Raw genomic sequence first — 12,306 nt, forward strand, 5'->3', positions numbered from 1 at the left:
TCTGCAGCATGAGTCCAGTTGTGCTGGTTGTTCTGGAGGCTGTTTTCGCTCAAAAGCCCTAAAAAGAAAAAAAAAGTAAGTGATGGGGATGTGTGTGCTGCTTGGTTTGACAGAGCCCAAGTATTTAAAGACAGATAAGCCAAATGAACGACAGGTAATCTATAAATTATAGAATTATACAGGGATTGAGGTCGGAATGGACCTCAGGAGTCATGTTCAGCCTCTGCCCAAAGCTCACGTTCTGGTAAAGGGCATTATACAACATAGAAATAAAAGATAGAAGAGGAAGAGCTGAAGAGCTGGGAAATAAAGGGTCTATGCTGAGTAATAGCATTTGTTGTGTTATGAGAAACTGCTTTCCTGAATTCATGTGTATTGAAGAGAGTTGTGGGTCTGAAGACCCCTAGGGACTCTAAGGGAAGAGCACGCACGCTTGGTGTTGTAACAAAATATCGTTCTAAGTCAGCATTACTTACACAGCTGTGTTTCAAGCAGCAAGTTGGCTTTGGGTGATTGTAACCATGTTTTAGTTAAAAAGTAACCAGAATTTATGAACCATCAGGAGCGAGGAAGCAGCGCATGATTGCTTGATAGGAAATGTCGGTCAGAAGACCTCCTGCTCCCTGGTCGGGCACCTTGATCCCAACCAGAAGCCGTGCAGTGTAAAGGTGTTGTGCAAGGAGACTTTAAAGAACCTACAGAAGATACACACAGCTGTGTGGAAGAGGCCTTTGCTCTGGGTAGACTTAGCTTTCAGTGCTCCGTTTCAAATATGTTGCATCCGAAAGCTGGTGGCCACGTGAAATTCCCTTTGAGCAGCTCTCACAGCTGGAGACACTTCACTAAAGGATGATAACCAACATATGTCAGCGTTTGTGTACAATGATGAACTCTAGACTTGGGAGCAAGTGTTTTACTGGGTTATCACAAGGGTTCCCTTAAAAGCATCAGTTTGGTAGTAGGCAAAAAAGGGAGTGAAGTGCTGGGGGTTATTAGTGAAAGGAATGGGAAACATCATTCTGACAGTGCATAAATTGGGACACGAAGGTGCCTTCAACGCGGTGCACAGTTCAGGTCATTGCCAGAAAAACAACGGGAGGAATGGATGGAGGAAGAAGTTCAGCAAAAGGGTAACGGGAACGCTTGAAGTTTTGGAAAAACTGTCTATGAGGAGTGGCTGGAGCCAGGATTCCTCACCCTAGAAAAGAAGTAAGGAAGCTGATAGAGGTGTGTGGTCTGAGTGCTTTGGGGTGGAAATCAGACTGGACTATGAATCGCTCCAAAGCAAGAACTGGGCTTCTGGTTTGAGATGTCCTGAAGTCAAAAGTTTCTTATGTCGTATGAAAGAGCACTTCCTTCCTCATCAGCGGTCTGTGCCTCTTCCTCTGCTTTTTTCTTCCCCCCTGTGTTGCTTTCTTGGCTGAGTTGACCGTGTGGTCTTGTTAATCCATGGCAGAAACACTCCACGTCCCATTAGGTTTCAGCTGTGCAAATCTGCTTGAGGGAGCAATAAATGGAAATACTGGTAGCTTGAAACCAGACCGATGGGTTTATTTTAACCAGTAGCCTAAATACTAATGACCTTTGAACAGAGGCAAGTTATGGAGTTAAGTAACCTCCGTATTTGTACATCACTGTAAAGACAAAGTTCAACCTTACCTGTGTGTGTAATAAGTAGTCATTGAAAATCAGAGCCTTAGACAGCAGCTGGCTAAAGGGGAGCAGGTACACTTAGTTGTGGCCAGGAATCCATTTAGAAACAAAAATGCCACTATCAAACTTACATAAATAAAGTAAAAAATCATGTTACATGTAGTCAAAAAAGCCTGAAAAGATTAACATTGAAGATTTTATTTTTGTGAGTCATCTACCCCAAAACCCCAGGGTAACAAATCACTGCTCAAGAAATACTTTCTATGGAAAAGGTCAGCTGTTCAGAAGAGGCAGTGGGGGAAAAACTCAATGTGAAGGCTTGAACTTCTGACAGCTGACTTTTATTTCAGGAGATGGATGTATTAAAAGCTGTCAGTTAAACAGAAACCTTCTATCTCCTCCAATAATCCTCCAATAATGTAGCTTCTCTAGACTTTGCCTTATAGCTGCTCATGTCGATATGTTGTGTTGGGTCTAAATTGTACTCCTCCTCCTGTCAGGGACAAATGTGCTTGGCCAGTTAACAGGCAAGCAAAGTGTCAAGGTTGCCAATGTGCTGTGCTTCTGAACGGCTCTGAGAAATGTCAGTATCAAATGATCCTGTTGCACGTTACTCTCAGCTGCTGCAATTTATGTGGAGAATTGAGCTGTCTGTATTGTGTCACACAAGCCTATTGAGTAAAGTCAAGCTTTTCACATGCAAAAACAAAGATGAGAAAAGAAACACGTGGTAGGAACAGATTAAAAATGGATTCTGTGCAGAGATCAAAGTGATCTTGACAAGGCAAGCATTTTATTTCCAGCTCAGTGTTATGGTTTCTTGGTATCTCCTTAGTGAAAATGTGGTGTTTACCTGCACATTACATCTCCTACAGTTGTTATCTCGGCAATCCAATTGATTCCCATGGACTTTATGGTTGTTTTTAGAGATTAGCAACTTGGGTGAAAAGGATATCCTTGTTCTGCGTCTTGACTTGACCGACAGGAGCTCCCATGAAGCTGCAACCAACAGTGTTCTCAAGCATTTTGGCAAGGTAAGTCAGGTGTGCTTCTGGGGTTAAACAACGTTTTCTTCTCTATCTCCTGTACCTGCATTTACGTTCGTATTTCACTTTTATTCTGTTGTATGGTAAATTCACCAGCGTCCGCATCTTTCTGAAGTTTCAGTACCGAACTTGCCAAAATGTACCTGAATTTTCATCCCTTCTTTCGCTTGCTTCTGCGTTTCAGCAGGCTTTACAGAGATGCAATGATGAACAAGTAGTCACTGGTCATTACCAAGAGCTAAAAAATCACTTGCTTGATGTCACTGAATTTCTGGACCAACTGGAACAATCCTTAGCTGTATATTTAAGGCTTAAAATTGTGTGTGAAGGGCAGATTCTTTATTTTGTAGTTTCAGTAGTGCGGATAGTTCGGGTTCAGAACCAGATGGAACCACACTGGACACCAGGCACAACCGTTTCCCTCCTTTGGTGCGCAGTTTTCTAGGTTGCGAGTACAGAGTATGGAGCTAGGAGGACAGCAGTCAGGTGTAAAGCATGCACAGCTTCAAGCCAGGCCTTCAGTCCACTGAGATTCTGGTTTCTCAGTTAAATTGTTGGTAGCAGAGTTCTTTCTTCTGCTCCTTAGTTGGTTTCTGGTTTTGCACAGAACGTGTGTTCAGAGATCACCTTGAAGGACCTGAGCATTAAGTGCTATTTGCTGCAGAGCAGTAGGGTTAAAAATGTGTAGAAAACAACTTGCCAGCTGCCAGCGTTCCTGCCCTGGGAGTTACCCTTGTTTGGCATCAAACACTGTGTTCCGCTGTGTTGACTCAGCTCCAAATTAGCCAGCCCTCGATTCAAAGGGGAAGTTCAGTGGGGGAGAGCAGCTGCTGAGACCAGCTTCTTCAGCAGCCGCTGCCTCTTACTGGTGTGTGGCAGAGGCGACCGCTCATTTGGCCATTGCTTGTGTGATGGACGTGAACTTACTGTTGTGTCTTCCCTGAGATTGACGTTTTGGTCAACAACGGTGGACGCTCCCAGCGCTCCCTGTTCGTGGATACGAACCTGGATGTCTACAGTGCCATAATAGAACTCAACTACCTGGGTACGATCTCTCTGACGAAACACGTCCTGAATCACATGATCCAAAGGAGGAGAGGAAAGATCGTCACTGTGAGCAGCGTGATGGGTATCATGGGAGCTCCTCTTGCCTCTGGGTACTGTGCCAGCAAGCATGCTCTGCAGGTGAGTTGTATTTCTGAGATTAATTAGGTCTTGTCACGTAACAGACCAGCATCGGTCAGTGCGGCAGCAGAGGACTTCATTCTGTGCAGCAAATGCACGTCTCACCTGAAATGGCACACAGCATATGTAGCTTTCTTGGGTTTTGAAAGTCCTTTAAATTTAATTTGCTCTGAAATGTGAAATATCTTGGCTCCCAGTGCAGATCTATTTTCCTGACAAAATTCAGATGCCGTCTTGGTTCTTACTAACCATTACATAGCTGAATTTTGATGTGAAACACAAGACCTCGGCCTCTGGCCTTTGAATGGAGGAATACCTACATCAGGAGGTTACTCTGTCGTAGATAGAAGCTCCGATGTTCTCATCTTAGTTCAGTTAGGGAGGAAGAGTCACTGGTGAGAGTTTTAAGGAATCGTTTGTTTAACTAGTAAATTTATTTAGATGTGCTTGTCTTCCACCACTGTTTGACTTCCTGCTAATGTACGTTTTGATCTCGGTAAAATAAACTTCAGCTGTGCTCAGTGATGATTCAGAAAGCTGGCACCTTCTTACTCCCTCTGGATTTAAGCACATAAACAGAGTAAATGACTTTGCTTAAGCTATGGGATCAGTATCTTTTTGACAGTGTGGCTAACGACAACGAAAATGTAACAAGTGGCTGACGCTACAAGGCCAGGAGACGCTGGGAGGAATGAAGACGTAGAGGACTGTGACAGGCCTCTGCTAATAAAAAGTTTTCACTTATTGACAGGAGAGCTCTGCTGCTCTTCGTTTGAGTGGCAGCGATGAAACTGCCCATTGGAGGTGACTGTGGTTTAAGTCTGGCAGTTTTAAATCAGAGTGCAGTGAGCAGAAGCATGAGCTCCCTTTCTGCTGCGTTACTGAGTGTTCTTTTCTTCTGGGTGTGGTGTTGCCTGTCTGAGCATGGGTAACTGGGGGCAGAGCACAAGGAATTAATGAGCTGCTTTAGAAATTCTCAGAACTCTGAACCTCACGTTAAGATCAAGAACACGGAAGAAGCTTTAGAGAGAGAGTACTAAAATTTCTGTATTCACTAAAAATAAGCAAACTGAGCTGCTTATTTCTTTAACTCCTGCTCCATAACCAGGCAAGGATCCAAACTTCCTTTCTTGTTTCTTTCACAGCAGTTCTGCCAGTAGCAATTGCAGGTTTTAGAACATGTGATTTGCAGCATCGGTGTTCAAAAAGACAGTCTGAGACTCTTACCAGTCTGGGCTCCACGTGGGCAGGAAACCCTGCCACGCTAGAAAAGCCTTTGTGAAACCCCCGAGCTGGCGGGTACGGTGCAGTGAAGGAAGCCTGCAGGAACGCGGTCCTCTGCGGCCAGCCCAGGCGCCCCTCTGACGACCAAGAAACGGCGAGAGGGGACAGGGGAAGAACAAGACAAAGCATCCAGTGATGTTTTCCCTGTTGTGTTTTCCCCGCCTGTATCAACTCGTGTTCCAAGATCTTCTTGAAATGAAGGGTGCCTTTTGGCCACCAGTTATTCAATATATGAGCCTCTCTGACGTGAATTAATCTATTATGGGTTTTGGAGCTCTTTAAATTCACGCCTTGGAGCCTACCACAGCTGACACAGTTGGTGCTGTAATCTGAATGGGCTGTTTTGGAAAAAGTCCCTCTGCTTGTCCTGTGGGGTTTCTTTCGTTTTTAATTTCTTTTAAATGGGAGTTGGAGGAGGAAGGGAGGATTTCTTCTAAGAATCAAAGTTCATTCTTGCAACAATCACACTTTGATTGGTGCCCACTGGAACTCTTCATACCCATGTGCCACTGGTGAACTTGCCCTTCACTTCAGTTCTTCACTGCTTCCAAATCAGGACCCCTAGGGGAAAGGAGGGGGATGTGGAAAGTGCAGAAAGAAATACTTGCAGCTTTTGAAGTTGTGGTTTAACTTCAACCAGTGGTAGTAAATTCCTGAGCTGAAGTGAGATTTATATCTGTGTGGATACAAGTTTCAAGCCCAGTAGTGAATTCAGTGGTGCAGAATTACGGCCTAAAATATCAGGGTGCAGCTTTGACAGTCTGTTGAAGAGTTTTTCTCCTCTCATATAAAACCAGTGCCACTTCCTCAATAAAAACAACTTAAAATCTGTAATCTCACCACAAATTCACCTGCAAAGATCACTTCCACAATACCGCAGTGGTTATGGCTGGTGGCATTTCCACTATCAGGACAGCGAGGCTCCTCCTCAGTACAGGGGCAGCAGAATCTGGCTGTGACTTAGGGAAATTACTGCGTATCTGAGAAATCAAGGATGGGGTCCTCAGTGATTTGTGTATCAATGTCTGTAACTGAAGATAAAGTTTTAAATTAGCCATTGGATGTGAAAAGTCCAAGTAGCAGGGGTTGCTTTCAGTGCAATACCGCTGTGTTTACAGCGCAGAGGTAGCGTGAAGATGCGTGGGCTGTGATCTTCCTCTGGTAGCGAGGCTGAACTTTGTCTTGTCTTTCAGGGTTTTTTTAATTCTCTTCGGACCGAGCTGACTGACTACCCTGACATCAGCATCATCAACATCTGCCCAGGACCTGTCCAGTCTAAGATTATACAAAATGTCTTCACGGAGAATCTTGCAAAGGTCAGGACTCGCTTCTCTGGTGATGAATTCAACTTTCCCTGCAGTCCCAGTGATCCTTTTGTGGTTTCCTTTTCTTTTTCCCTCCTAGCAAACACTAACCTCATCTTCTTACTAAGAAATGCTTCAGTTATGAACTGCAGTATGACCTGCATAGTTCAGTTCATACAGAACTATGTATAGTCTTGTAATTCTTTGTGGTATTAAGTCCCTATCAAATGAAAAGAAAAGTTTGAGAGTTTTTATGCCTTCTCTCTTCCAAAGTATACAATCCACATCCAAGAAAATTGGCTGTACTGCTGCACTTTTGGGGGAAAAGCTGGGATTTTCTGGACGCTGTTGTGTGTCCTTTGTGCACAGGTAGCTTTTTGTTTGCCCCAGTCACGCTGTCCCCGCTGGGGTGACGCTGCTGTTGGCAGAGCCGCGCACGTCAGCTGCCGTGGGGCACGCGCGCTCGTCCTGTCAGCGATTGTTCAAGGAGAGAAAGAGAACCTCCCAACCGCGCAGTCGCTTTTCAGAAAGGCTGCCTGGCAGAGCAGCTGGCAGAAAACGCTGCTACGCCACATCCGGGTGTAATCTGTCCTCAGTTCAGTCAATGTAAAGCTCAGGATCACGCACCGGTGAGGGGGAGGTGGAATCTCCCAAGTTTTGAAAGGGTTTTTGGCTTGCAAAGCTTCATACTGCTGTGAAAGAAAATATGTACTTTTTGAGCAACCTGGAGAGCTTGCAAAACAAATTCCTCACGTTTCAGCACGGCAGAAGACCTGGGAGGAAGGCTGAATCTAGACCAGAAATGCTCGTGCTCTGGGGAATGGAAAAACAGATGGATAAAGGAGTCTGTCACTGCTGGAGGGGGCTGCATGTAAATTCACAGGGCTGCGGCTTGCGCCCACTAAGCGATACGTGGGGACAGGTTGTCATGCAAAGACACCCCTGCCACTGAAGCAGCCTGTTGCTTTTCTCTTGTTTGAGGAGAGCTGGCAGGAATATTTAAGCTACTGGGGAATGCAGCCTTATCTCCTAACGTGGTTGCTGAGTAACCTGTAGCTTATGATGGCGTAGGCAGCTGGGAGCAGGGAAGCTCCCGTTTCTCAGAGCCCTCAGCTGCAGAGCGGGTACCTTGTTCTGACTGAGCACGGTAACGGAACAAGCACGTCCAGTTGTATCCCTCCTCACTCTCTCCCCTCCAGTCCATAGAGAACAGCGGTGACCAGTCCCACAAGATGCCAACCGACCGCTGCGTGCGGCTCACCCTGGTGAGCACGGCCAACGACCTGAAGGAGGCCTGGATCAGCGACCACCCCTACCTGGCCGTTTGCTACCTCTGGCAGTACGCACCCACCTGGGCCTGGTGGCTGATGAACAGGATGGGCAAGAGGAGGATACAGAACTTCAAGAGCGGAGTGGTGAGTTTATTCCTCTCTCCCCCCTGCTTGCTTGCTTCTTCTGACTCTGCTGACAGCCTCCTTAGCCATGGGAATGTTGGGATTGCATGTCTGGATCCGTTCCTTTTTCTCCTCCTCGTTTCCCTGGCAGCTGCTGCCAGGCCTGGCTCCATTGCCGCGTGCCTGGTGGTCCAGAATCGCTGCAGTGTGGGCACAGCGCAGCGCAGTCAGGATGTCCTGGAGTGCCAAAGGTCTTGCTCTGACCTTTGCCCCACGGGCTGCAAGTGCAGAACTCGCCATTAACGCCACGCTGAGCTGTAATTCACAAGCATAAATTATTTAATGCAACTTGGAATTAAGCCTCTTGGAAAGAGCTCCCTGGGTCGTGTCTAGTTTTTCTATCGGGCACGTAATCTGAGCGCCTCCCAGACGTTCATGAAGCAATGCTACTCTGTCAGGGCTCCGCTACCGCTGACACTCCTGAAGCGCAGCGCAGCGCTCTGTGCGTGCACTACAGCTCAGTACATGCTCTTTATTCTCACGGTGTTTTTGCTGGACTTTAACGTGCTTTTCTGTACAAAGTGCTCCAAAAGCAGGAAATGCAAAAAATAAGAGTGGCACATGCAGCCCAAAACTTCACATTTCCACGCTGTAACTGCCCACTGGCACAAGCAGTTTCAAGCAAAATGCCACTGTGGGTGAAGGACTTAAATACAGGAGAAATGAGGGTGGGAGATACTGATTGAATGTACTCTCGCTCCAGGACGCTGATGCCTCTTACTCAAGAAAGAAGAAGTAAGGACAACCGTGTACAAAATCCTGCTGCTCCTGTGCTGAGGCTGAGAAACTTTTTTCATGTTGCGTGACTGCAAAGAAAAGCTTTTTTTTATCTGTTGTACCTCTGTCATCATGTGCCTTGACAAATCTACCAAGCTGTACACACACGACTAAATAAAAACCTCTTTCTACACATCCCTGCTTCATGTCAAACTCCCATAGGCTGAATTTTTACACTTACAAGAATTGAGACACAAGAGGCCAAGCAGCTCTGTTTTGTTTCTCTGCTGCTGTGACATTGGCAAATGCTGGGTGGGAAGGCTGAAAATTACAGAGCTGCAGGATGCTGCTGCCCTCACTTGCATTCCTAATGGACCTTGAGCAAGATAAACCCACAACCAGAAGCCCGTGCTGTAAAGGGTAAGGATGTACAGTCTGTGTCTGAAGTTCCCCTGGGAAAAGGAGGTTGTGTTTCCTTTGCCATCAGCCCCAGGGCTGTGGTACAGGTGGTCTGAACAAAACGTGCATCATCATCATCCTGTGTGCTCAAGGCTAAATCCCTGAGCTTCTGGCACAGTTTGTACAAGCACCTAATCCTGCGGTCTCTCAGCAGCACAGCAGAGTCCCCAGTCCTCGTTCTTCTGGTGGTTTGGTGAAGTCTGAGGAGGGGGCAGTGCATGGAGAAGCGGTGGGGAAGGGAGAGGGTGACGGTACAACCATAACCCCTGTTGTGGGCAGCTGGCTCCCGTTACATCCAGAAAGCATCAGGGAGAGAGGGGCAGGGGATGGTTCCTGTAGCAAAACGGTCTCTGGCTACAAGAGAGGCCACGGCGTTGATGAGAAATCCCCAGCATGAGACAGAACAACATGGAAAGAGCGGCAGAAGAGACGGCAGGGGCTGTGGTGACAAACTGCCCCTCTCAGAGGCGGTACACGAGTGTCCTGGTGTACTTAGCAGGTTGGGGAGCTCCTTGCTGCTGACAAGAAGTCCTCAGTAATGTTTGGATGTACCTCAAGGCCACACGCAATCCAGGTAAGAAAAAGTCTTACTTTTTATAATTGAGTGATAATAAAAGTGTAACAATCCACTCATAAATTCATGAAACTGCCAACCATAGCAGAGAACAAGCCAAGAGTGATGTTTTAAAGACATTCAAAGATGGAAGCTACTGTTTGGAAAAAAGAATACCCCAAAAAACTACTACCACGCCAAGTGCCTGGTCTGACGCTGCTCTGGGAGAGGTGAGGGTTCGTTTCACTTGCTGCCACACCAGTTCCTACGCTGTGGGTTGGGACACGACAAAACGGAGCAACCCTTCATACGCCACATGCAGCTGATGCTCCCACGCTCTGACCCACAGCAGACGTGGCAGCACCACGCACACAAGGCTTGCTCTCCATTTGCGTGCAGGTTTCTCTGCTTTTTCTCGACCAAAATGGAGTATAAGGCTTTGTGCTCCACAGGGAGTTCACTTCTCTGGCTTGAGCTGAGGACAGTCACTGCCAGACGTGAATGCAGACCCCCCTTCACGGACAGTGCTCTCTTGCCACCTTCAAGGAGAGATGACAGGGACCAAGTGGCAACACAACGACCTCTTTCAGAGAGGAAGTTGATGTTCAGGGAAAATGCCAAGAGCAGAAACTCCAAAAAAACCAAAGCATTTGTCATTTGAAAACTTCACTTCCCTAACACTTGGTTTCATTCTGGTACATGCGTGGGACAGAGGCAGTCCCCAGGACTTCATGTTTTTGGTAGAGGATCAAGACAGAGGATGAAAATCCTCTAGTAACTATTGAAAAACTCTTAAAAATGGATTTTGTTAAATAAAGGCTCTCCAAAGCCAGGATGAAGATGTCTTACGCTTACCTTTGTGTGATGACCGCTGCAACCTGTAGAGCAAGTAGGTGTTGGTCAGAATTTGGTAAAGCTGCTGCACACACAGAGCAGGTCACAGCGGTCACAGGGGGGAGGCTGTCTGTTGTAAGCTCAGTCCGAGATCTTCAGCCCAGTACTGGTATTCCATGGGTATCCCAATTGCAGCCTCTGTCGCATGCTGCAGACAGGACCAGGCTTGAAGGTGCTCTGAATTCCTGGTAAATCAAAGAAATGCTCCAACACAAACAGGAGCCAGTTCAAGAGAGCACACACAAAACAATGCACTTAACAGGGGCGCCCGCTGCACCGATCTGTGGTACAGGACAAGAAGCTGTGACTCGAGTTCTGCCAAAAGAAGAATCGGAAAAAAAACCCACAACGTGAACGGGGGCCAGCAACCCGGCGCCCAGCACCAGCCAGCACGGCGCTGTGGGACGCGCTGCCTGCAACCGCAGGGACTGGGCGGTCCAGCCCGGCTGGAATTCCGCACATCCCCAGTTCTGTTCCTCCATCCGGTACCAAGCAGGGGGGTCCCTGCAGGAACAGCAGGGCCGGTGACCAGCACCACCGCTGGACAGGGCTGGGTACCAGATGGAGAGAACCAGAGGACAGAGGAGGAAAGGAGCACAGCTCTCTTCGGCTTTTCTCTCAAGTAGTTTATTTTGTGTACAGAAGACAAAGAACAAGGGCAGAAGTGACAGCCACCTTCAAGGAAAAGACTGCTGCTGCTAAAGAAAATAAAAAAGGTAAATTTTCTGTGACCATAGAGGAGAGAAGGAGGAAGAGGCTTGCAATGAGGCAGAGGGGTTTAATCAGGTTAAGGAAAAAATCCCAACTTTCCAACTGCTGCAAGAACAGCAAAGAACTGAAGCAAACTCGACAAGTTCATGATCCTCCTGGTACTGGAAATTTTAAATCAGATTAAATGTTTGCCAGGAGTGGTTTCTATTGAGAGGGAGCTGAAGTAGGTGCTCTCCAAAAGCCCCTTGAGATCAGTTTCCACAGCTGGTTCTATTTCCAGGTACAGCCCAAGGCCAAGCAAGGTGATTTCAGGCTATCAGCACCTGGCTATTCACATTCCCACACACCCATCACCTTCTGAAAGCTGCTTCCACTCATGGCCTGGGGGAATTTCATCCTGTACCTCAGCGTGTGAGATCAGAGTCTGGCCGGTGTTTCCTTACCAATTCTGAATGCCACTACTCCCTTTGCAAAATTGTTTTAATCATTTATGGTCACTGGTCAAGGGAAACGGCTCACAGCAAGTACACGTTACACAGCCCTGTCACAAATTTTGTGAGATACAAAAAGGTCTTCAAGGTAAGGAGTAAGAGTACTAAACATGCTCCAGATGATACAAAGCTGGGTGTTCTAAACCAGTGCCAGCTCAGTAACAGAGCAAGTCTGATTTAAATTGATCTGACAGGTTAAGGACACCCATCACCTACACCCTGCTCAGCGAAACCAGCAGCACCTGTGCTGTAACTGCCCATCCACAGAGAACACATTTAGCTGCTAATGCCTGGTGGTAACCAAAAAAAAGAAAAAACAAGCCACTGGAGAGGTGACCCAGACCTGTGTTCAGGAGACCTGTCACGTTACAAACCGACTGCCAAATTCTGCTCTAACCTGCTGTAATGTTAAAAAAATAATAATAATCAACGACTTCTGGCACAAACGGCTGGATTTCCTACCCCCATCATCTGGCTCTCACTGTATCTGTGGAAGACTGGTTAGTGGTGTGGACACAGGTCTCAAACAACATATATATATATAGATAGATAGAT

At 46.9% G+C, this 12,306-nt stretch overlaps 1 protein-coding gene across 1 annotated transcript in view; it reads left to right on the forward strand.

Moving 5' to 3' along the window:
* DHRS7 (dehydrogenase/reductase (SDR family) member 7) overlaps positions 1-8,847 on the forward strand; it is a gene marked incomplete at its 5' end in the record, with an annotated part of 12,359 nt that extends 3,512 nt beyond the window's left edge. The window contains 5 exons of the mRNA XM_010192959.1: positions 2,581-2,687; positions 3,645-3,884; positions 6,362-6,484; positions 7,672-7,887; positions 8,630-8,847. Coding sequence (XP_010191261.1) covers positions 2,581-2,687; positions 3,645-3,884; positions 6,362-6,484; positions 7,672-7,887; positions 8,630-8,665 — 722 coding nt within the window. The remainder of the gene's footprint in view (positions 1-2,580; positions 2,688-3,644; positions 3,885-6,361; positions 6,485-7,671; positions 7,888-8,629) is intronic.
* Positions 8,848-12,306: the final 3,459 nt, after the last annotated feature.

This window comes from Mesitornis unicolor, unplaced genomic scaffold, assembly GCF_000695765.1.
Source record: "Mesitornis unicolor isolate BGI_N332 unplaced genomic scaffold, ASM69576v1 scaffold28569, whole genome shotgun sequence".
NCBI classification, from domain to species: Eukaryota; Metazoa; Chordata; class Aves; order Mesitornithiformes; family Mesitornithidae; genus Mesitornis; species Mesitornis unicolor.